Consider the following 25,076-nt stretch of genomic DNA (forward strand, 5'->3'; position numbering starts at 1 on the left):
CAGAGTGGAGCTGGGACTTGGGATAGCAGTCGAGGGCCCCTTTTCTGGTGCTGTGATGTTGCCCTCACCCTCTCAACTCTCCCTCCTGCCTTCTCCTCCCAGTTCTTCTAGCCTTTATTTCTTGCTTGGCTCCTGTGCCTCTGCCCAACACCCTACCCCACCACTTTTCACGGTGCCCCCCTCACTGTATACTCCTTCCTTTTTTTGCAGCCCTGCGGCCTCTGAAACACTCTGAAAGCAAAGAAGGTAAAGACACGTGGTGTTTGAGATTGTGTATCTGTGTGTTTGTGCACCTGTGTGTAGGAGGCTGGGGAGGGTTGTTGGTGGTGGGGGTGATTATCACCCTTCACTGCTGCCCTGAGGCTCCCTCCCCAGAAGAGCAGCCTCGATTCCCCCCTGTTGAAATGGCAGAGAAACCAAGGTCCCCGCTGCTCTAACAGGACGCAAATATGATAGAGGCTTAACCAGGACAGGAGTCGAGGTTGTCTTAAGGCCACTGGTGCCCTGGAACCAACTTCCACTTACCTGGTTTCTGTCTTCTTCCACTCAAATCTTCCAGCCCCAGGTCCAGAGTAGCTGCTCCAGCTCCCACACCCCCTCCAGAAGTAAGGGGGAAAGAGGAGAGGGAGGGGACATTTTCTTCTAGGGCTTGACTAGAAATAGCTCCTGTCACTCCCATTTATATCCATTTGTCAGAACCTAGTCACATGACTCCTAACTCAAGTGAGGCTAGGAAATGTGGTTTTCAGCTAGACAGCCACGTTCCTGGTCCATAGTCAGTGGTTAGTAAGTGTTAGCAATCATTATTATTTAGATTACTGTAACATCAGCAGTTACATTAGCAAGTGGTTGGTTGGAGGTTAGTTTAGTTTGAGATTCTTCCTTATTAAAAGTAACCGAGAGCCACACCTATGTATGTGTGTTTGTGTATAAATATATGTGTATCTCTGTGTGTGTGTGTCTGTGTGCGTGTGTATTTTGAACAAACTATTCCTTGATGCAGACTTGTCATTAAATATGAGTGGCTTCCAGCTAGAAAATCAAAGGTTTGGGGACCTTAAGTTTTGGCCAGAGGTTATGGAGCCTTAAATAATTTTCAGGTTGCCTTGTTGTCCCTGTTAGGAAATAAACTTTCACCAAGTCCCTGGAGGCTCATCCCTGCATTTAGCTTTTCTCTGGGAAGAAAGGAAGAAAGGACATAGGCCCTGTGCTCAGGAAACTCCCAGAGGTGGGGGGCAGTGGGGCCCTCAGAAACCTGTGCAGAATTCATGATAAAAGCTGGGTGAGAGGTCTTCAGAAAGGCAGCATCATGCAGAAGAAAGAGCCCCCTAGGGGAGACCTCGCTTCAAGTCTCTGCCCATAACCTCCCAGGGGGTTTCCTCATCTGTGGAATAGAGTGAAATCCTGTCACACCTTCCTTACGAGATGCCAAGGTGCCAAATGCAGAAGTGCTCTGTAAAGCAAGTCCTTCAAAATGCTGTAGAACGTTTCATGGCAGGAGTGGAGGCCTGTGTTGGGGTCTGGAGGGATGGAGATAAATTATCCGCCTCCCCGTTGTCCTGAACCAAATGAGGCATAGAAGGATCGAGCAGATGGAGATGGAAACGTCGGCCTGGGTGTGTGGAGCAGTGGGCCTCCTGATCCTGTGCCCCAGTGTGGCAGCCTGGCCCCCTGGCCTCTGGCCAGGCCGGACAAGCACAGAGGCAGTCCCCAGAAGGGAGAGCTACTTCTCCAGGGACAGACGGAGCCCAAAGGATGGGAGAGGGAGGAGTAGGGTCGCACATGCCCCGGTCCGTCTTCTAAACTCTCCGTTCAGGTCAGGGAGTGGAGTGAGGCCAGGGGTGTGAATCTATGGGGTGAAGAAGATGGATCGAAGGACAGGGAGGGTGTGGGGGCAGGGTTGGGAAGGGAAGAGTGTGCCAGACAGAGGGGAGGGTTGTGTGCAGGGTGGGTGAACCCCTGGGGATTGAGAAAGAGGCTGGCGAGGATTGGGCAGTCTCCCCCAGGCACCCTCGTGGTCTGTCTGATGCCCAGCTGCTGTGTGTGTGTGTGTGTGTGTGTGTGTGTGTGTGTGTGTGTGTGTGTGTGTGTGTGTGTGTGTGTGTGTGTGTCTGAGCCTCGAGGGCAGCGCTTGATGCAGGGGGCTGCTAGTCAGACTGCTGGGCCCTGTCACACATACTCCTCCCCTTGAGTATGTGACCGCATCCCTGGGGTTCTGGCACGCTCCCGACTAGAACTCCTGCATTTAATGCTCTCCCCCCTTTTTCTCCTTCCCATCATGAAATGCAGATGATGGACCAGAAATAGCCTGACCACGAGGACCAGGGAGCTGCTGCCCTGCCCTGGGGCTCCCACCTCTGGCTGCATTGGGGCCTCAGTGTGAGCCCTGGGCTGGGGGCTTCTCTGCCCTTGACAGATGACTTCTACTCTAGCGGGTCTACTCATTCTGCAAAGGACACGATACATAGACCACCCCGCAGCCTTATTTCTCCGATGGACATGATTCCCAAGTCATCCTGCTGCCTTATTTCTCCAGTGACACGATACATAAATCATCCTGCCGCCTTATTTCTCCAATGGATATGCTACATGGACCAGCTGGCTGCCTTTTTTCTTCAAAGATGTGATACACAGTCACCCATTATCCCTTCTCAGCCTTTTCTCCCACCTGCCCGTAATTCTGTCTCCTCTGACAGGGCCACTGCAGCCTTAGCATTTCCTCGCGTCTAGAGGCTTCTCCTGCTCTGTCCCTAAAGTTGGCCTTTGCCCTGTCCTACTAAGTGAAGACAGGGCCCCTCCCCCAGGCATGCAGACATGCAGGTGCACGTGCTGGAACACGTGAGGACCTCCCCTGGCCCCGTCTCTTCCGTGGCGCCCTGGGCTGTGCCCCGTGAGCCCCACCTTCTGCCCGCCCTCCCCACGGGAAGCACGTGCTGGTCACACTGGGTCTCTGGGCAGCTGCGTGGGCCCCCTTGGGGTCAGCTTCTGTCCCTCTGCTTTTCCTGACTTTCCTTTCGTTTATCCACTCAAGTAATGTTCACTGAGCATCTATGGGGTGTCAGCACTGTGTTAGGTGCTGGGGACCCTGCGTGAGAAGACAAGCCCCTCCCTAAGGAGCTTGCCCTTCAGCTGGGAAACCCGTGAGGAAAGAGTGGTTGTGAAGGGGCTCCTGCCTCGCTCCCTACTGCACTCCTCTTCTGTACCGCATTTCCCTGGATACCTCACTCCCATCCCATCCCTAATCCTTACCCAGAACAGAGGGTGGGGGCAGAAACGTGCAGAGAGGGACATAAGCCTGTCACCACGACTGGAGAATCGGATGGTTTCCTAAGTGTCTTTCCAGGCATGAGCAGGGGGGCAGGCAGCCAAGGCCTGACAGACCCCGGGAAGCTGAGAGCCGCAGCATAGGGGAAGCCTGGGGCCTCTCCTCACTGGCTGGAGCCTGGGGGCAGGGACAGCCCCCTCTCCCACCATGGTGCTATTCTGGGGCTGGGCAGCCACTTCCTGGCTTGTCTCTGGCCGGTCCCCAGCCTCCAGTGGAGTAAACTTCTGATGATCTGATGTCCTCCTGTTGACATCCCTCCCTTCACCAGGAATGAAAGATGTGGGAATTTCTAATTTAAATGTGGGACTCTGAGGAATTTTGTTAACTGGGGGTGTATTTTGGGAAAAATAAATGCCTTTGTAGAAAGCGTTTTCTCTGCAAAATGTGTGGCAGTAGGGCGGGCAGCAGGACTTGGCAGGAAGGATTCCCTCCTGGACGTTTGAAGCCAGAGTAGGGATACTTGGATCTCCTTACTGCCACTGTCCTTAAGTCACTGGGTCTCCATGACCCCCTTTCTAGCCTCAGTTTCCCCCTTGGTAAAGTGATGTTGGCTGTCCAGAAAGCCAGGCCCTTTGGTCACTTTTTGGGGCTCCACCCCGAAATAACTTTATCTCAGAAGACTAATAGCTTTGTCTCAGAAGACTCAGACCCCAGGCTTGTTTAAGGGCTAATGCCCCCATTTCATGGATGGGGAAGCTGAGACCCAATAAGAAGCTGACACAGGAAGGGAGCTCTGTGTGCGGTTCTTGGCTGACCCAGTGGAATGGGCACCAGGCCCGAGTCAGAGGTCCAGGTCCAGGACCTGGTTCTACCCTGTGATCCTGAGCTGGGCATTTAGCTTCTCTGGGCCTTAGTTTTCTTATATGAAAAATGGGCCTGAGGTTTTCACCACCTTCCAGCGCCAAAGACTGGGAAGAGGGGTTGAATGTGGCAGGCAAACAATTTCCAGAGAACCGGGTTCAGGGACGTGGGAGCCTGCAGTGCACAGTGCTCATTTGCCCCTGGGTGCCAGGGTCTCAGAACTGGCCAGCCAGTCAGTCCCCGAGCTCCGCAGGCCCTGGGGCAGCTGGAGGAGACCGGGCTGGGGGTCAGGACACTTGACTTTTTTTTTCCCAGCCCTGCTACTAACTTGTGACCAAGTCCTTCATCCCTCTAAACCTTCATTTCCTTATCTATTAAGAAGGGGTGATGAGTCCTCTTCTGAAAAGTATGTGGCATTCTTTACAAACTGGGGTGCTTCTTCTAAAGTCGATGACCCTGGGAATGAGACCGGTCACCTTGCTAGAAGTCCCACCCCTGGTCCTCTGGGTGGGTTTTAGAATCAAAAGCCTTGTGCTGAGGCTCTGCCTTTGCCCCTTATCTCCCCCTGTGCCCTTGAGTGTGTTCTCACCTCACCAGGCATCAACCCCACCTGTAATGTGGGGACAATAGTAGTTCTTTTTTCATAGGATCGTTGCGAGGGTTGGACAAAACAGGAAGAAGGCACTACAAACTGTAAAGTGCTGGGCACGCGTGACGGCTTATTTTTCCCCCCCCAAGTCGGGCTGCACACTCTTGCACCTCCGTGATTTTGTAGATGGAGCACAGTGACCCAGAGTAAGCTGTCTGAACCTCAGTTTGCCCATCAGTAAAACAGGCACGGTAACCGGTGCTTTTTCTCTCTGACAGGGCTGGGATATGGCTCAGACATGATGCTGTATCAAATGCTCACGGGAGGGACCCGGCAGGTGTGGGACTTCCCTGGGGGCTGAAGGGTGAGGAAGGTGACCGCTAAGTCCCCTGGTGACTGGTGCCCCAGAGAGCAGTACTTTTAGCTGCCTTCCTGGGCAAAACTCCAACTCCTGCGTTTTAATGGAGAAATAATTCTCACAGTGTGACAAGCTGTAGCCTGCAGGTGTCACATCCATATTAAAGAGGGGACAGAGCAAGGGTTAATTTTCCTGGCGTGAGGCGTGACCAGAATTCACCTCCAGGACCATATGTAACCAAGGCTGTGAAGACCAATTAGTGACCCTGACTACTCAGGAGGAGGGGACTGGGTGTGTGTGGGGGGTGCCCTACCTTTCTCTACCTGCTTGCTTCCTCTTCAGAGCGCTCTGCTTCCGCTCACAGGCAGGGACAGCACCTTCCACGGGGCCCGTTCGGGGAGAGGCACCTGACCTTGCTCATCCCGGGAGGCGGTTGCCAAGTGGGATGCTGGTACATGTGGGCCAATGAGCAGAGACCCTGGCAGATTCTGAGCTGGGCAATGGCCAAAGATCTTGATGCAAAGCCCAAGTCTTAAACTGAGACATGAAGCCAAAGTTTGCTCCGAGGAGTCCAAAACCCAGGCGTCCAAGTGCAGGGCACTCACAGAGGAGCAGGAGTGGAGCTACCGTGAAGTGAGCAGCCGGAACGTAGAGAGTGTGGGGGGGCAGAGGCTTCAAACACCACAAACGCAAACAATACAGAAATGTAGAGAGTGGTTGTCTTCAGCTCCAGTCCCCCCACTCAGAGGGAAGCACTGCTAAGGGTTCGATATCCTTCCAGACTTTTCCCCAGGCTTACACATTTATAAAAATGAAATCATACATACAGTTCTGCAACCTTTTTTCTGTCTTCATTACCATTTTCTCAAGTCAGTTCTCTTTCTTTACTTTTTATATGGAGGTGTATCGCACATCTAGTGTGTAAAAGATGCTAGTCCTCGGGGTATGGCTCCGTGAATTTTTATAGAAGTATTTACCCATGTAAACATCACCCAGATCAAGATATAGAACATTTTCAGAATCCAGAAAGTTCCCTCCTGCCCCTGCCCAGTCAATGGCCGCACCCAGAGGTACTACTCTGGTTGCCCTCACCATGGATTTGTTTTGCTTGTTCCTGAACTTCATGTAAGTGGAGTCCTACTATATATACTATTTTGTGTCTAGCTCCTAGCAAGAGACTTCCCTCATTCTTTTAAAATGGCTACATAGTATCTCATGGCACTGCTGTTCTACTATATGTTTTGCCAGTTTCTATAGTCTGGAAACAAATAATGCAGCCTCATGCTCCAGTTTTTACAGTATGGAGCCCCAGAAGTGGGATCATGGGGTCATAGGCCTGTGGATTTTAAATGTTGGTAGAGCTGCCAATTGTTTGGGCTGCTTTTTTTTTTTTAAATAAATTTATTTATTTATTTATCTATGGCTGCGCTGGGTCTTCGTTGCTGTGCGTGGGCTTTTCTCTAGTTGCAGCGAGCGGGGGCTACTCTTCGTTGCGGTGCGTGGGCTTCTCATTGCAGTGGCTTCTCTTGTTGCGGAGCACGGGCTCTAGGCGCGCAGGCTCAGCAGTGTGGCACGCGAGCTTAGTTGCTCTGCGGCATGTGGGATCTTCCCGGACCAGGGCTCAAACCCATGTCCCCTGCACTGGCAGGCAGATTCTTAACCACTGTGCCACCAGGGAAGCCCCTGGGTTGCCTTTGTAGCCAGTCCCTGTGGCAGCAAGAACTTACAAATGAAGAACACTTAGGGCCACTAGCAAAATGGATTCTAGACAGGGCAAAAATGGTGCTGGGAACTGCCGCCCCAGCCAGGCTCTCAGGGACTCGGCCGCGGAGCCTGACTCAGCAGCAGACAGGGCCTGTGGGCCTCTCTTTCTCCCCAACCCGTCCTGCACCACCTTCCCCTTCATCACCTACCTTGTGGTGGCCCCGCCTCCGTTCCCCAGGAGCTAGCGGTCTTCGTGGTTCTGGGACCCCAGTCTTGGAGGTGAGTGCGTCTGCCTCTTGCTGGGTGGGGTGGGAGCAGCCGTCTGTGTGCTGGGCCTTGGGCTGAGCCCTGCATCCTGTACCCACCACACCTGACCACAGGAATGGGGCCACGTTCATCAGCATCTCACTGGATGCAGGTGCCTCAGGGCAAGTTAAATTCCCTGCACTTGTGTCTGAGGGTGTTCATGACCTGGCCGTTTGGCTCCACCAGCTCCAGGTAATTATGGTGACACTATTTCACCACTAATGAGGTGGTGCTCGTTAGGAAGCACTGGGTCTCATGGGGGGTGCACATCCCAGCCCTCAGAGACAGAGGGTCTGTGACCTTTGTCCCCAGCCTTTCCCCAGCACCTGAGAAGCAAAAGAACCCCCTCCCCTCAACTTCCCTCAACTGATATGATTTCTTCACCCCTATTGCCCTCCTCTGGACATGTTTCATTATTGTCCCTTTCAGATGGAGGCCCTGCCATGGATCACAATGTTACAGCTCACAGTAGATCAGCCTCTCACCTCCTTGATCCTTAAGCACTATGCTCCTAGCGATACAGCTCCGGATCACATTCGTCCAGTGGTTCTCAACCCTGGCTGCACCTTAGAATCACTTAAGAAAGTTTTATTAATAGTAGTGCCTGGGCCCCACCCCTAGAAGTTCTGATGCAGCTGGTTGAGATCATTGCTAAGTATTTGATGTGCGTACCCCAGGGGCTCCTGCCTAGCTTACAAGTTAATGCGAAATAGGATTCAGAGAGACAGCCCTGAGCCGAGGCTTTGGAGACCAGGCACATGAGACAAGCCAGCTGTTCTCAGTGATGACTGAATCAGACCAAAGGGTATTTGTTTTCTCACTAAAGGAATCACAGACAATACAGGTGCAAGGAAGGTTAAAGGAAGTGATCTTGTTTAGTGTGGAGAAGAGCGGGACCCTATTCCCTGTGTTGTGGGACCCGGAGGAGAGCAGGAACCCTGAGTTCCTACCCTTGGTCAGACCAGGCACCCAGGCTCCAGGGAAGTGAGAAAAGATGGGGTGTCAGGGATGATGACTCAGCCCCCTTCACCTGAGGACAGGAGAAAGGGGGGGTCCCTCCTTTTCCTCCCACTGCCTCCCCTTCTCCCTCTGTCTCTCTCCCTTGTCGCCCCCAGGCCTCCAGATGTGCACAGTCACATGGCAGGTTCTGGCTCCCTCCCTCCCTCCAGCACCACGAAGGGAAGGACCATCTGTCCTGCTCCCGGCAGCCTGGCAGTCTGTGCGCGTGTGCCAGGCTCAAGGAAGCACCCTTCACGCTCTTCCTGCTTTCTTTCCTCCCTGCCTCAAACTTGCTTCTGCCCCAGGATATTCTGTGGCCTCCATGGTTCTGCAGACCTGCTCTATCCAGAGTGACAAGAGTATAGCATCTTTCCTCCTCCACTGCCTTCCACCACCCTCCTGCAAGGTCTCTGGCCTCTAGTCCTTCCTCAGTCTCAAAACTTACCTATCTGGAGCCTACCTGTCTAGTCCCATGATTCACAGACTGTCAGGCTCCCAGGGTCCTAGTCTGCACCTCCCAGGGTCCAAGTCTGCCTCTTGTGTTTCAATATCCTCTCCTAAGCGGTTCCTGCAGAATGTGACCCCATTCTCAGGGCGCTGGGAGTAAGAACCAACATGTGTCTCTGCCAGCCACTGAGCTGACATTTTTGCCTTATTTGCTAAGATAATTTCGTGTAATTTGTTGCTAATGAATGAACGCATTACCTCTTGTTCCTATAGCTTTCATAATTACTTTGAAGTCCACGTGCTCACTGGTGACAGCTTCAGCAAACATTCTGAGAACCTGAATCTGGCCAGGCTGCAGAGCAAGCTCAGCCTCCTTGGCTGACCATGCTGAGGGCTTTGGTGACCGGGGAGTCATGGCCAGGGTGCTGATTTCCTTGGTATCTCCATCCAGGCTGCCCTTCTGAGTGTCTGCCCGTCCACTGCAGCTGGAAGGATCTGGGTCAGCCCTGCAAGACAATGTGCTGGTGGCCAGGGACTCCAGACCTGGGGCATTTGTGGAGTGGGCTTGGCAATACTGGGAGAGGGGTCCATTTTGCTCTGTCTGGAGGATGGGTGATGAGGGAGAAGGGGACAGAGGTGACGGACAGAGCGGAAGAAGTTGTATGGATCACATTCAATCCTGTTTATAAAAGCCTTTGCTCAAACTCTTCCTCCACTGGGTCTGCCCTCTCTCTTCTCTGCCTATGGAAATCCTATGTACTCCCTCCTGTGTATCCCCCTGGATCCCTGACTGCATCTCGGTGTTTCACAGCCATAATAAAGCACTGGCTCCTTCGCTGCTCTCTGGGAGTTCATATCCTCCCTAGAGCAGGTCTGGATTTCCCCCACCCAGCCCAGGGCACAGAGCAGCCCCTGTCCTCTGGTACATTGCAGGCAGCGAAGTACCCAAACCACATTAATCCAGTCTCTGAATGGAATTCAGACTGAGGCAGAAGTTTATTTCTGCACCATCCCGGAAAAAAGGATTTCCCAGCAAATGAATAATGTAAATGAGGCTGCCAAAGGGTGCTTAACCTATTTAAAGGACCAATCTATTTAAAAAGTCTCTTAGCACCTATTTACCCAGAAACAATTGATATGGTAATTGCGAGTCATTCTCCTTTTTTATTTACCGGAGAAGGTTCCCTAAGCTCCATGTTCACCCACTCCCACGCTCTGTGTGGGGAATGCTACCTGCTAACCCTTGGGGTGCTGGGTACTCTGTGTCCTTGCAGGTCACAACTGCAAACTGAGGTCAAGAGCAGTAGCCCCCTTCCCTGGTTGACTGAGATGAAGAGAGATCGCCCAAAGGACAGAGGCTTCATGGCGTCACCTCACCTGCACTTATGTGATGTGAATGAATAGGTCTGAACAGATGGCCTCAGGCTCAGCCCAGACCAACAGAGAGGGGATAGGCAGTCGGACAGGGTGTGGCAGGGGTGGAGGGGTGCGGGAGGATAGAGATGCGAAGGGGGAGGATTGCTCATTGCTCAGTTGAAGATGGCAGTAGAAGGAGCTCCAGGCTCGAGGGGGAGGCAGCCATGGCCCCCTGGGTACCAGCACTGCAGATCAATGTAATCCCTTGGCCTGCAGATCGATTCTGCTTTCTCAGGGTTTAATTGGCTTGTTGGCTTTGGCTTGGGGAACAGAAAGAGGCTCTTACCCAAGGAGAGGAGCTGCGTCAGAGGCAGCCATGGCACCTCCATCCCTGCCCCACCCCCACAGAGGGATAATGGGGCAGGAGACACCATTCTTACCCCTTCCCCAGGTCCCTGAGCTGGGATCTCCCTGCCCACTGGAGTGGGACAAGGCTAGGCTGAGATGCCTGGGCTGAGGGCCTCCCGGGGATGGTTGTCTGGCTCTGTGCACCTGCTCTGGCTCTGTTGCTCCTGGTCTGATGTGGCTCTGGATGGGTACGTGCATGGGGAGAAGGGAGTAGATGAAGGAGTGGGGGGGAGGAGAGTGAAGGACAGCATCTGCAAATCTGGGTACCTCAGCCTGCCCAGGAGGGGACCTCCCAGCTCTTTCCCCTGTACCACTGAGTCAGAGAAGGGGAGCAGTTGCCCAGCAACTCAGAGCAGCATTCAGAGGAGGGCTCTTGCCCCAGCTCAGCGCTGGGTCCATAGGACTCTGTTATATTGCCTTCTGGGGTTCAACCTGAGGACAGGAACACGGCATCAGAGCAGCCAGCTTCACAAGGTGGGGAGGGCGGCCCAACAAAGTGGGTTTCTCCTCTTTGCAGGCCCCACAGGGTCGGCCCCTCTGAGGGAGTAGATGTTTCGTTGGTGGTGGTGGCAGTGGCGGCTGAGACCTCACAAGCCATCTCTTCTCCCAGCCTCAGCAGCCTCTTCTCTGCTCCTGTGGTTTTCCTAATAAACACATTTAAAATATTTATGAAGGCAACTTCAATGAAGCAACGCAACATTACTCTAAAATGATTTGCTTCTTCTAATACGTAGCTTTGGCATGAGAGCTGATTGCCAAGCTCCTAAGGGCATCCCCATCAGGGTGAAGCCCCAGGGTTGGCACTCACGGCGCTCCCTGAATGAGCTAAGCGGTGGTGGTCCCTTCCCTCTCTTGGGGGGCCAGACCTGGTGGCAGGTGAGGAGGTAGGACGGTTTGATAGGGCTAGGGACTGGACTCTGGAGGAAGGAGTTGACTGGATGAGGCTCTGGGAGAACTCCTGATAGGGGAAGAGCCTGAAAACTGGAAGTTTCTCTGGAACCATGGACAGCCCCTCCAAGCTTTGCTCCTGGGGGGCTGAGAAGCCCAGGGGCTGGGAGCTAGGACTCCTGGGTCCATGCCCCACTTTGTTGATAGGAAGGGCTCTGCTCTAGAAGGAAGTGATGGCTGCCGTGGGTTGGTGGGGAGGGGCCTGGGCTGCTTTGACCACTGAAGAGTTGGTGGCTGAGCTCAGCTACTCTCCAGCAGTCCTGGGAAGACAGGATATGATAGCAATACCTTGTATACACAGGTTGGGGTGGCATTCGGGATTTGCAGCTGGCCCCAGATTCTTCTGTCTGGCCTTTGAAAGTCCAAGGAGTCCCCGCCTGCCCTCCTTGCACAGACCCCTGCGCTGTCCTCTCATGTCAGCTAGATGCACCTTGTCCAACCCCCCCTGGTGCAGGCAGATGGGGAAATGGATGTTCCTTCTCACACCTCCACCCCTCCCCAGGCTGGAAGGAAAACCCCTGTCTATATCTATCTGGAATGCAGATGGAGGGAGGACGTGCTGGCAAAATCTGGGGAGGAGGGTTCTATCCTCCCCCAGCTCATCCCCAGAAAAGCCTCTTTCTAACAAGAACTGTTTTCATCACCATCGCCTAAAGCCTGGAGCTGCTCTAATTATGTGTCAGGCTGGAATCTGACAGGAAGCATTTTAATTATTAATTTGAAGTGTGCCTAGTGTCAGAATGGAGGAGGGCTGGTTCCTTAAGCTCACTCATGCCCAGCCCTATCTGCTGGGACTTCATTAGTGACACCCCAGGCCTCCCAGACCTCCCTCCTCAGGCAGAGCCTCTTTCCTGCCATGGCGCAGAGTCTGCATCTCCCACTCCTCTGCCCTTCCTAACCCCCTACTTTGCGCAGCGCTCTCTTGTTTTCCTTATTTCCCTAAACCCTTAGGCATGGAGTCTACCGTTCCCACTGTACAGATAGAAGAGATTGAGGCCCAGGGAGGGCATGGGGTCTGCCTGATGTCGCAGCACACAACAGCCACAGGCAGGACAGAACCTCTGCATTTTCTAGTTTGGACTCTTTAGTTCTTGCCTGCCAGTGGAGGTGGTCTTCTGCAGGGCTGTCTTTCCCTATTGTCCCATCTTCATATTCACGTCATCTTAGGTGGCATGCAGAGTCTTCTTTGATGCGTTGCATGCATCTGACACTTTTAAGGAACAGTTTGCTTGCTCCATTTACACCCAGGCATGGGCATGCCCTTCTGGGTTCTGGGGCCAGACTGCTTGTCCTGTCCCAGGTGAGGTAGGGTCAGGGCCTGCCATAGACTGAGGACATCATTTGGCCTGTTTCCTTTTCTGCCTCGTCAAGGGAGATTCAGCTTCTGCTTATTGGTTGTTTTCTAGATTTGACCCTCCACATTCTCCTGTGGATCAGGAGATCCACTGTGGATCAGTCCCTTCTGTCACATGCCATTGTTTCTGCATTTCTGGATTCAGGGCCATGAAGCCCCAGATTGGACAGCAGCCCTGGAGCTGAAAAATGTACTGTTTCACGTGTGTGCAGTTGCTGGCTTGCTTCTGCATCTGAAGATTCCTTTTGCTTTTCCTCTGAGCCCCGGGAGTTTCGCAAGGTTGAGGTGGCGTTCCTATCCCAGGCTTCCCTCCTTGTGTTGCTAGATTCCCAGGTAGCCTGGCTCCACCCTGGCTGATCCCAGTCCCTCCTAGGCCATGCCTGCCTCAGTCCACATCCAAGGCTTAATGCTTAGGAAGTTGCTCTCAGCTGATGGCCTCTGGTTCACTTCTTTATGCAGCCTTCCTTTATGTTTGATCCCGTGCTGTAGCTGGATAGAGAGGTCATGATCCACTAGGGAGGTTTGATCTAAGAGGATCTGTGGGGTCCAGAGTAGGGAGAAGGAATCTTGGAGGAATTGGGGGAGGCTTACCAAAGATGGTGACATTTGAACTGAGACTTGAAGGATAATTGGTATTTTAGTCTTGGTTGGGTGTAGGAAACAGAAGCTACTGTATTTTAAGCAGAAAGAGGTTGAACGCAGGGTCCTGGGTGTTCACAAAATCATTGGAAGGGCTGAAGGAGCAGGCTTGAGGCTGGGTCTCCAGGAATGACTCCCAGAATACTACAGAACTGACCAGCCAGGAGGCTGCTACCTTGGCCACTTTAGAAAGGCATTGTGGTAGGCTGAATAATGCACCCCCCCAATATCCCCATCCTAATTTCTGGAACCTGTGAATATTATCTTACAATGGTAAAGGAGACTTTGCCGATGTAAGTTAAGAATCTTGATCTCACCAAAGTGGGTATAGAAGGATCATATCTCAACATAATAAAAGCCATTTACAACAAACCCGCAACCAACATAATACTCAACAGTGAAAAGCTGAAAGCCTTCCTACTAAATTCAGGAACAAGACAAGGATGCCCACTCTCACCACTTCTGTTCAACATAGTATTGGAAGTCCTAGCCAGAGCAATCAGACAGGATAAAGAAATAAAAGGTATCCAGATCAGAAGGGAAGAAGTAAAACTGTCACTATTTGCAGATGATATAATACTTCTATATAGAGAACAGTTTCCACACAAAAACTATTAGAACTAATCAATGAATTCAGCAAGGTAGCAGGATATAAGATTAATATACAGAAATATTTTGCATTTCTTTACACTAATAATGAAATATCAGAAAGAAAAAGTAAGGAAACAATCCCGTTTAAAATTGCATTAAAAAAATACTTAGGAATAAACTTAACCAAGGAGGTGAAAGACCTATATGCTGAAAACTATAAAACATTGATAAAGGAAATTGAAGATGACTCAAAGAAATGGAAAGATATCCATTTGCTATTGGGTTGGAAGAATTAATATTAAAATGGCCATACTACCCAAAGCCATCTACAAATTTAATGCAAGCCCTATCAAAATACCCATGACATTTTTCACAGAACTAGAACAAATAATCCTAAAATTTATATGAAACCACAAAAGGCCCAGAATTGCCAAAGTAATCCTGAAGGAAAAGAACAAAGCTGGAGGCACTGCTTCAGACTATGCTACAAAGCAATAGTGATCAAAACAGCATGGTATATGCAAGAGGGAAGAGATATGGGAACATATGTATATATATAACTGATTCACTTTGTTATAAAGCAGAAACTAACACACCATTGTAAAGCAATTATACTCCAATAAAGATGTTAAAAAAAAAAAGAATTAAAAACTGAAAAAAAAAAAAAACAGCATGGTACTGGCACAAAAACAGACATATAGCTCAGTGGAACAGAATAGAGAGCTCAGAAATAAACACATGCACCTATGGTCAGTTAACCTATGGCAAATGAGGCAAGAGTATACAGTGGAGAAAAGACAGTCTCTTCAACAAGTGGTGTTGGGAAAGCCAGACAGCCTCATGTTAATCATTGAAATTAGAACACTCCCTCACACTGTATACCAAAATAAACTCAAAATGGTCTAAAGACCTAAATATAAGACATGACACCTTAAAACTCCTAGAAGAGAATATAGGCCAAACATTCTCTGACATAAATGGTAGCAATATTTTCTCAGGTCAGTCTCCCAAGGCAAAAGAGATAAAATCAAAGAGAAACCAACAGGGCCTAATCAAACTTAAAGGCTTTTGCACAGCAAAGGAAACCATCAACAAAATGAAAAAACAACCTACGAAATGGGAGAAAATATCTGCAAATAATGTGACTGATAAGGGGTTAATAACCAAAATATACAAACAGCTCATGCAACTTAATATTGAAAAAACAAACAACCCAATCAAAAAATGGACAGAAGACAAACAGACATTTTTCCAAAGAAGACATATAGATGCCAAGAGGCACTTGAAAAGATGCTCAACATCGCTAATTTTTAGAGAAATGCAAATCAAAACCACAAGGAGGTATCACCTCACACCTGTCAGAATGACTCTCATCAAAAAATCTGCAGGGGCTTCCCTGGTGGCGCAGTGGCTGGGAATCTGCCTGCCAATGCAGGGGACACGGGTTCGAGCCCTGGTCTGGGAGGATCCCACATGCCGCGGAGTAACTAGGCCCGTGAGCCACAATTACTGAGCCTGCGCGTCTGGAGCCTGTGCTCCGCAACAAGAGAGGCCGCGATAATGAGAGGCCCGCGCACCGCGATGAAGAGTGGCCCCCACTTGCCGAAACTAGAGAAAGCCCTCGCACAGAAACAAAGACCCAACACAGTCATAAATAAATAAATAAATAAATAAATAAATAAATAAACAAACAAACAAACCCAAAGTTAAAAAAAAAAAAAGAGTGTATTCAAGCTTTGTCAACTTTACGAATTGAAAAAAAAAAAAAATCTGCAAACAACAAATGTTGGCAAGGATGTGGAGAAAAGGGAACCCTCGTAAACTCTTGGTGGGAATGCAAATTGGTACAGCCACTATGGAAAACAGTATGGAGTTTTCTTAAAAAACTAAAAATAGAGCTAACATATGATCCAGCAATCCTACTCCTGGCTATACATCTGGAAAAAACAAAAACTCTGATTTGAAAAGACACATGCACCCCAATGTTCATAGCAGCACTATTTACAATAGCCAAGACATGGAAACAACCCAAGTGCCCATCAACAGACAACTGGCTTAAGAAGATGTGGTGTGTATATATATATACACACACACACGTATATGTATATAGTGGAGTATTACTCAGCCATAAAAAGAATGAAATATTGCCATTTGCAGCAACATGGATAGACCTAGAGAATATTATACTTAGTGAAGTAAGTCAGAGAAAGACAAATACTATATGATATCACTTATATGTGGAATCTAAAAACATCAGTAATACAAATGAACCTATATACAAAACAGACACAGACTCACAGACATAGAAAACAAGCTTATGGTTACCAAAGGGGAGAGGGAGGGAAGGAGGGAGGGACAAATTAGGAGTATGGGATGAACACATGCAAACAACTATACATGAAATAGATAAGCAACAAGGATTTACTGTACAGCACAGGGAATTATATTCAACATCTTGTAATAACCTGTAATGGAATACAATCTGCAAAAATAAACACCTGAATCACTTTGCCATACACCTGAAACTAACACAATATTATAAATCAACGATACTTCGCTTATTTATTTATTTATTTATTTATTTTTGGCCTTGCCACGCGGCTTGTGGGATCTTAGTTCCCTGACCAGGGATCAAACTCTTGCCCCCTGCAGTGGAAGCTCGGAGTCCTAACCACTGGACCACCAGGGAATTCCCAACTATACTTCACTAAAAAAAAAAAAAAAGGAATCTTGAGATGGGGAGATTATCCTGGATTATCCAGGTGGGCCCAATATAACCACGAGGGAGGTTATATAAGAGGGAGGCGGGAGAGCAGAGCCAGAAAACAAAGAAAGAAAAAGAAAGAAATTGGATGACAGAAGCAAGAGCTGACTTGAAAATGGAGGAAGGGGCCCTGACCCAAGGAATGCAAGCATCCTCTAGAAACTGGAAAAGGCAAGGAAATGGATTCTCCTCTAGAGCCTCCAGGTGGGACCCAGGCCTGCCGACCTTGATTTTAGTCCAGTGAGATTGATTTTGGACTTCTGACCTCCAGCCTTAAGAGAACAGATTTGTGTTGTTTCAAGCCTCTTAAGTTCGTGGCACCTGGTTATGGCAGCAAAAAGAATGTGGGATGTAGGGGAGGAATCACTGGGTTCAGGACCTTGCTGCCGTAGCTGGGCCAGGGAGCAGGGATCGTGCTATTGCCTCCCCACACCCATGAGTCGGAAGACTCAACCCTGAACTGCTGCTGCCTTTCCACACCCAGGCTTGCTGGCCCCAAACAGCCCAAAGCAGCCATAGATAGCCTCCAAATCTGCCATCCCAGTCTTGTCAAAGTGCCTCTAACTTCTGGAATGCAGCGTTCACACACAGCTTCAGCTGTAAGAGGGCCTGGGGAGCGTCCTTTCTACCCTTCCAGTCACAGCAGTCTAGCAAGGCCACTAGGAAGGGGTAGGACTGGGATGCCAAGTGTTAGTCAGACATAAACACAACAGGGAACAACGAATGATTCAAATGAGTCATATGTGTTAAAACCCTGTCTGGGGACACACCCTGAAAGCCTCACCCTGGCTCATGCTGCCTCTGTGCTTGAATGAGGCTAAGCTATTTGCCCCAAGTCCCACAGCCAGCAGGTGATAAAGCAGGGATCAAACCCAACTTTGTTCAGTTCTACAGCTGGAGCTTCTAGGCCCTACAGAGGGGGAAGCAGGGTCAGTCCCACGAAGGCAAATGGCCTTGAGAACACAGAGGCAAGAGGGAAGCGGGCACTTCAGGGACTTCGAGCGGCTCATCTGCCTTGAACGAAAGCTATGTGGATAGGAGTGGCAAGGAGGGCAGGGACCAGCAGACACCAAGCTAGGAGGGTCTTAAATGTCCTGCTTTGTTTTTTTGTTTGTTTGTTGTTGTTGTCATTTGGCCATGTGGCATGTGGGATCTTAGTTCCCTAACCAGGGATCGAACCAGTGCCCCCTGCAGTGGAAGCACGGGAGTCTTAACCACTGAACCACCAGGGAAGTCCCTTAAATGTCCTGCTTTGTGATACTAAAGGCCACGAGGAACCACCGAAATTTTTTTCTTTTTTCTTTCTTTCATAGGAGGTTTTAAGGCAGGAGAGTGACAAGTCGTTTCGCATTTTGTATGTGAAGTACGGTTTACACTAGAGATCAGCGAGCTGAGTCAGGGAGAGCAGACTGAGCCCTGACCCTGCTCACACACGGAGCCCCTCCCTTGCCCTGACTGATCCTATCCTTGGCCTCTCCCTGAGCCCTAATTCTTAATGTAGACTCAGCCTGTCCAGCAACTGAGCCTTTATCTCATCCAACCATCCCAGGAATGCCACTGCTCACAGGGGTAATCGGGTGAAAGAGTGATTCACTCAACACGGCCGTTCTCTATCGCTATGTCTGCAGCCCAGAGCTCACATCTTAAAAAAGCAGAGAAGTGTCAGCTTCCTCGTGAAGGATGACTGGACAGTGCTTGCCTTGCACCTGTGAATCGAGGAGGACCAGGAAGAGTAGGAGGTGGGGGAGGAGAGGAAGGTGTCCTAGAACATTAAGCTCCCTTTTCCATAATGAAGGGGGCTCTCATTACAAACCTGGAGCTTCCTAGCAACCAGATGGGGGTGGGGGAGCACGTAATGATAACCTGGAGCAACGTGTGCTCTGCTGGGCCTCCAGGAGAGAGATCTGACCCCAGGCCCTCCCACAGTCACATCCCAGCGGGGTCTTACTTAGGAGAGGGATAAGGAGACCTGGTAAGCAGAGCTAGCCAAGTCCATCCCTCACTGATATCCTCTGGGCTTTCAGAATGTACAAGCCTTATGGGGAAAAGGCACTTGATTAAGCAAAAATTCACTTAAGTGACATCCACAGTGTCCCATCCCACACTTGAACGATGGCAATTACCTAGTGAATGAGTTGTCTCTGTGGCTGGTGCTCCAGTGGATTGATGGAATAGCTACAAGGGCTATTTGAAGATTCCTTTATTAAAAAGTATGAATTCATCCCTCGGTCTTGCAATGATGCCTCTAAATTAAAAAAACAAAGCAAAACAAAACTGAGTGGATGCTTCAGCACTTCCAGCAGAGGTCGGCGCCTTAAAGAGGAGCAGGGTCAGGCAAAGTGCCCTTCTTGCCCCTTTGCTCCCCCAAGACCCAGAACGACATCCCCTCCTTCTGGGAAGACTCTGGGACTCATGGCCTCCACTGTGGATCTGGAGAGGGGTTTAAGTCCTGAGGGCAAAGGAGGGCTATTGAGGGCCTGAGCGAGAGGCATGTTCATTCAATGTACATTCACTGAGAACCTACTATGTGCCAACCCTGTGCCAGCTCCTGGAAGCACAGCGATTGTTCCTGCCCTCAAGGGGCTTGTGATCCACTGGAGGAGAAGCTGTGTGGGGAAAATCAATCTCAGTTCAGTAATGAGGGTGGAAGGAAGGTATGTTTAAGACATGCAGGGGCAGAAGGAAGGCAATGGCACAATGAAAGATGAAATGGGGGCAGGTCCTACCCGCAGAGGAATCAGCCTGCCTGCAGGAGGCACTGTAAGTGCGTGAGGGCCACTGGGCAGAAGGGGGAGGGCCATCCTGGGGGTTGTGGGTGATGCCCACTCCACTTGGAGGGGTCCTGCTGCTGAGTTTCTGCTGATTGTTTCCGTGTGGAATACCAGCCCAGCATTGTCAGATCTACTGATTTTTTTTTTCTTTGCCTTTTCTTTTTGGCCACGCTGTGCGGCTTGTGGGACCTTAGTTCCCTGACTGAGTATAGCACCTGGGCCCCAGGTGGAAGCGTGGAGTCCTAACCAGTGGACCAACAGGGAATTCCCTACTAGTTTTTTTTTTAAGACAATTTTTTAGAACAAAATTGAGGGGATTCTCTTCCCAAGAAACCTGAAATCTGTTTTCATGTAACATCCTCTTTGAAACAAAACTATGTGTGGGAAGCAAACAAGTGTGCAGGCTACCAATTTGCAACCTCTGGATGCAACGAAGAGAAACACCCAGGGAACTGGAGGGTGAGTAGGGTCAGCGTGGCCTGAGAGGGATGTCACTGGGCTACAGAAGTTCTCAGAACAGCCCCCTCTGGGGCAGGAGGACCACCTGCAGCTTCCTGGACAAGCTCCCAGTCTCTGGCCTGAGCACAAAGAGCCCTTCTATGAGGAAGCCAGAGGGAAGGGCCTGGATTCGGCCTTCCTTTGAGAGATGCAGGACCCTGTGGGAGACCCACATGCTGAGTGGGCAGGACTGGACTCCATGTCTGGGGCCCACGCTGAATGGCCTCTTCTCTTGCCTTCACCAGGCCTGGAGTGAAATCCATCCTGAGAGAGTGGCACCCCATTCTCAGGCACCAGGGACACTGCAGTGTGCCCCGCCCATGAAAGGGGTGGTAGGCTGAGCGCCCTGGGCCTTGTCAGGCTGGTCTCCTGCCTCATGCTCCTGGCTCCTCTGCCAGGGACTTCCTGCCCACCCCCCTTGGTGCCTCTGGGATCACAGGCTGCCCCCAGCCATCCTAACCCCAACACTGGGCTCATCACTCCTGGGACTCATCCCCTCTTGTTGGTTTTATGGATTTAACTCTCCACACTTGCCCTGGGTCCCTGGGGCAAATGTGCCACCCCCCAACACTGTCCTCCCAGGGAGCGGTCAGTCTTGGGGGCAAAGGGGAGAGATGGTGCCAGGGTTCTGCCCCTCTCCCTGCACTCTGGGGTCACCAGTAAACTCTTTTCCTTCCCCACCTCTCCAAAGTGGACGTAACCATCACTACCTCCTTTGGGAAGCCTCTCACAGTCTACTACTTGGCTCAGGGAAAATTCTCCATCCCTACCAAGATCTCCTGGAAAAGTCCTACCACTGGCCACAAGGAAACCACAGAAAAATCAGGGCCCCCAGGCCTCTTTCCACAGTTCCTCCACAGGCTGTGCCCTGTAGTGACCCCTGCCATGTCCTACCTTCCTGGGGGTGGAGGCTGGGTCAGGTAGAGTGAAGGGCAGGTGAGCTGGTGTCTGCGGTGCTTCTAAGATGGAAGCAGTGGAGGTGGGAAGGGAAGAACGCCCTGCTGGTGCTGCACCATGGTATTGTTGCCCACAGGGGGAAGCTTCCATCCTCTGCGGGGATCAGGGAGGGAGCAGCCTGAACAGGGAACTGAGAGCCGCAGGCAGGTGTGTGAGCTTGAGCGTTCCTGGCAGGGAGTCAGATATGATCAGGCACAGTTCCTGGGTGTGGACAGCATGGGCCTGAGGTCACCCACCTCGGTCTCCTTGGCTGACATGGCTGGGGACAGGAAAGTGGGAGAGCTGGGTGGTGATGGTGGCTTCGCAAACTTCTGTAGTCAGGGTTCAGGGCAGGAAGGTGGGCAGAGTCAGCTCTCATCAGGATCTTGGCTAGCTCACCTCTAATGGGGCCAGTGAGGTCCCAGCATCCCCCCACCCCACCCCCACCCCCTGCCCCACAGAGGAAAGAAAGGTTCAGTGAGAATGCGTTGCAGGAGGGGTGTTTAATCTAGTTGTGAGATACTTTGGGGAGTTAGCATATCTATTTTACTTACCATTGTGCTAATCATGTGATGTTCTTACCTATTCATTACAGTGGGTCCCTATCACGATACGGTCTTCTGGATAATGCATTACCGAGCTCCCTTCTCCCAGTCTCAGACTAGACAGGAAACCTTGATTCCTCTTCCCACGGTCAAGAAAATGGAGTGGCTCTGAGGAGGCTGTGGGACTCTCAAGTCCCTCACTGCAGGTGCTCTCATCTTTCCCATCTTGCACCAACATGCATCCTCTGCTTCAGCAAGGCTTTTCTCTGCTGTCCCCCGAATGGCCACCCCAGCCATCTTTGTAAAGTTCTACTTACCCCAGATGTCCCTCATTCCCACTTGCAAGTGTCCAAGTTCTACTCCATTGCAAATGAATTCCATTTCAAATCCTCCTCCTTCCAGCCTCCTTTCCTAGATATTCCGGCCCCTAACTAATGCCAGCTCAGCCCAGACCAGAAAAGGGCTGGAAATTTCTTGGGCTGAGGACAGCCTAGTCTTCCTGGCTCTGCTGCAGACATGAGAAGGGGAGGAGGACGATTTGGACCTGGAGCTGTTTTCTGCTGATCCCTAGTCCATGCCCCAGACCCACGGGGAACCAAGGGCAGGTTCTAGGAGTCTCGTTCCCAAGGGCCTGAGCCCTGGTGAGTACTGGTTAGTTGTGCCGAGGGAAATCCATGCTCTGGCAACATCTCTACTTGCAGGGGTTCCTGGTACCCTGAAGCTAGGAGTGTGGGAAGCATGGGGAAGTCTAGATCCAGATCCTATTTCTGCATTTAGGAGCTGGCTGTTTTGGGAAGGATACTACACCTCTCTGGGTCTCAGTTTTCTCATTTGTGAAATGGCAAGAGTCTCAGTTACGTGCAGGGTTGCTGTAAAGTAGGTAAGATAATTTATGTAAAGCGACCAATGCATCAAATAATAGGTATTCCATAAATAGTAGCTCTTATGTAGTGTAAATAATAACAGCAATGGTAAATCCCCCGCTCCACCAATTTCCTACTGTGCAACTTTGAACAAATTCCGTATTTGTTCATCAGCTCCCTCACCTGTAAAATAAGGATCGTGGTTCATCCGTTTATTTAATAAATAATTATTGAGCAGCCTATTATGTGCCAGGCACAACTAAATCTGTCATTTAGTGTTAGTTAAGAGATGCAGCACAGTGCCCAGCATGTACTAGGTGGTTGATAAATGTCAGGTTTCTTATACAAGCCGCAGCTGGAGGATGGGAGGTAGGTGGGGGGAGGGAGGGGTTGGGACAGAGAAAGGGCACTCAGGAGGGGCAGAGGTGGAAGGCTGGGCCTGCCTTGAATTCCCAGCTTCCCCACTGCCCTTTTTTCCTTCTCTTGACAGAGCCTCGCTTTGTCTCTAAGGGCGGGGGATGGTGCTGGGGCCTCTGAATAGTTTTCCCCTCTTTCTGCCCCTTGGTTTCGTCAGACTACTTCTGTAGACTAGATCCTCTGTCCCTTGCCTGTAAAATGGAGACAGTGTCTTATTCTCAGACATTGGGGCACTGCAATGTGCCCGCCCCATTAAAGTGGCATCAGGCTGAGGACCCCTGCCCCACAAGGACATGTCCCAGAGCTGTCTCCTCACTAAGCTGGTCTCCTGCCTCAAGCTTCAGGTTCCTTTCTCAGGGATCACAGGCTGGACCCAACGCCTGTGGGCTTCTCAGCACTGAAACCCCACACCCTTCCGTTTTGACTTTGCCCAACCCCCAGCCACACCAGACCAGACCCTCACAGAGCGTTGTGTGTATGTGTGTGCACAAGCAACATGAGATCTGGTATGTAGGAAGTCTGCAATAAAAGCTGATTGAATGAATGCACAATGGATCCCCTCTGCAAATGGGGCTCATTCATTCATTCAACAAACATTTATTGAACTCATAATCCGTTTGGTTCCAGGCTCTGTGTCAAGGGCTGTGACATTCAGGTTAACAGTAGCCAAGCTCTCCAAAGACTGAATGGCATTCACAGGTTTCCTGCTCCTAACAGCCCCAGGACCACCTGGCTCTTAGAGCAACAGGCCCCTCCCTCACCCCCAGAGACCAGAGCACTGACTCCACCACGGATTTTGACTGCAGCAGATGTTCGAGTGCTGAGTCATTGACTTCGAGGTTGAATCCCGGTGCCATAACCCATCCTGTGCCCTTAGGCAAATTATTTAACTTCTCAGAGCATCAGTTGCCTCATCTGGAAAACAGGCATAAATAAAAGTGCTTATCTCATATTTGCTGTGAGGAATAAATGAGATGAGGCACATGTTTAGAGCAACACCCAGTGCATAGCATGTGCTCGATGAACGTGAGCTGTAACTACAGACTCTTGTCTCACTCTTGTGTCACAAGCGCTTACCTCCCTCTGTCTCCTCCACAGCACCGGCCAGCACAAGCCCAAGCGCACAGGAGGTGGTCAGTGAAATAAGACCTCTTGGAAACAGGGAGATCTGATGGGACGTTCTGGGTAAGGAAACCCAGAAACCAGCAAAGGCGTGGAGGTGGGGAAGAGCAGGGAGGGACTGTGCCCGGAGAAGCAGGAAGATCGAGGGGAAGGTCTCAGGGATGGCAGCATCTGCTCAAGGACGGGAAGCTCACTACTCAGAAGCAGCAGGTTCAGTGGCTCAACAACGCTGACTGTCCTAGTTCTTTCCCTAGGTGGCCACGTTCTGCATTTCAAGTCATAAGAAAGCCACGGGGATCACACTCCACTGTCAGCGAGGCCTGGACTGGATGTGGCATAATTATGAAGGAAGACCAGTAATTTGGGGGGCCTTCCAGAACAAATACCCACTTTCCCCTCTTCCAGGGCACCCTCACACCTCTGCCCTATTTGGGGCAAGTAGTCAGGTGGTGGACCAGGGAACAGGTCTGGCTAACTGATGGATGTTAGCCACGACCACATGCAATCACAGAGAGCCAGAGTGGGGGGTGGAGAGGGGGCTACCAGGAAAGGACAATGCCTTACCCAGGGCTCTGTCAGAGATCCCTGGCTCTGGGTCTGTTTCTTCCTTGGTGAAATGGATACTATTCTGTAGGTTTCTTTTCCCTGTTGTAAAGATGAAAAACTGTAAGGCTAAAACCAATCTTGCCATTGGAAAAGAAAATCAAGGGTTGGAGGTAGAACTGGATGTCTTCCTTCAGAGCTAGGTGTGCTCATATCTGGGGTGGGGTGGGGCTGCCCTGGATTGCTCCCTCCTCACTGTCAGATAGGGCAGAACCCAGCTGGCCCTGGGCCCCTGGCATTCATCCTGTGAGCCAGGGTCCCATCATTGATCAGCCCCAACTGCCTGAGAACTTCCTGGGGCTGATAAAGGAGCTCAGACCCCTGGCTCTCAGGCCTGGGCTGGGGGGAGCTAGCCACGGTCTACCACACCCCTGGATTTCCACCCTGGAGGCTGCACCTTGGCTCACATCTTTAGGGCTCTGACTTTAACCCCTAGCCCAAGGGGAGATTCCAACACTGTAAAGCATGCGCCCTAGGCCTGGCCCATCTCATCCTGATAACATCCCCAGCATCTGCTCGACTGGCCTGCACAATCTCTAGCTCCTGCACTGCTGCGGCTGAACAGCGCCTCCTCTGGCCCCTCAGGTAGGGGCAGTAGGTGCTGCCAAGTTGCTGGTCAGGCCCTCCTGGGCCCCCATGTGCAGCAGGGGGTCCCCAAGGAGTGGTGTCCTTACCTCCCTGATCTGAGCGAGGTGCAGTGAAGCAAGCTGCCGCCATCTCTGGAACTCAAGC

The 25,076-nt window shown here is 50.9% G+C and overlaps 1 protein-coding gene and 1 long non-coding RNA gene across 2 annotated transcripts in view; one reads left to right on the plus strand and one right to left on the minus strand.

Moving 5' to 3' along the window:
- Nucleotides 1–3,691, plus strand: part of CD276 (CD276 molecule) — a 30,404-nt gene extending 26,713 nt beyond the window's left edge. Inside the window, exons 9-10 of the mRNA XM_082443957.1 lie at nucleotides 211–246; nucleotides 2,290–3,691. Of these exons, the coding sequence (XP_082300083.1) occupies nucleotides 211–246; nucleotides 2,290–2,312 (59 nt within the window). The 3' untranslated portion in view covers nucleotides 2,313–3,691. The remainder of the gene's footprint in view (nucleotides 1–210; nucleotides 247–2,289) is intronic.
- Nucleotides 3,692–3,837: 146 nt separating this feature from the next.
- On the minus strand, nucleotides 3,838–25,075 carry LOC309651593. The gene is made up of 3 exons (XR_014258243.1): nucleotides 21,377–25,075; nucleotides 20,753–20,945; nucleotides 3,838–18,834 (listed from the first exon to the last, which is right to left on the minus strand). It is a non-coding gene; the product is annotated as an uncharacterized lncRNA (long non-coding RNA).
- Nucleotide 25,076: the final 1 nt, after the last annotated feature.

Source organism: Balaenoptera physalus, assembly GCF_965194825.1.
Source record: "Balaenoptera physalus genome assembly, chromosome: 2".
NCBI classification, from domain to species: Eukaryota; Metazoa; Chordata; class Mammalia; order Artiodactyla; family Balaenopteridae; genus Balaenoptera; species Balaenoptera physalus.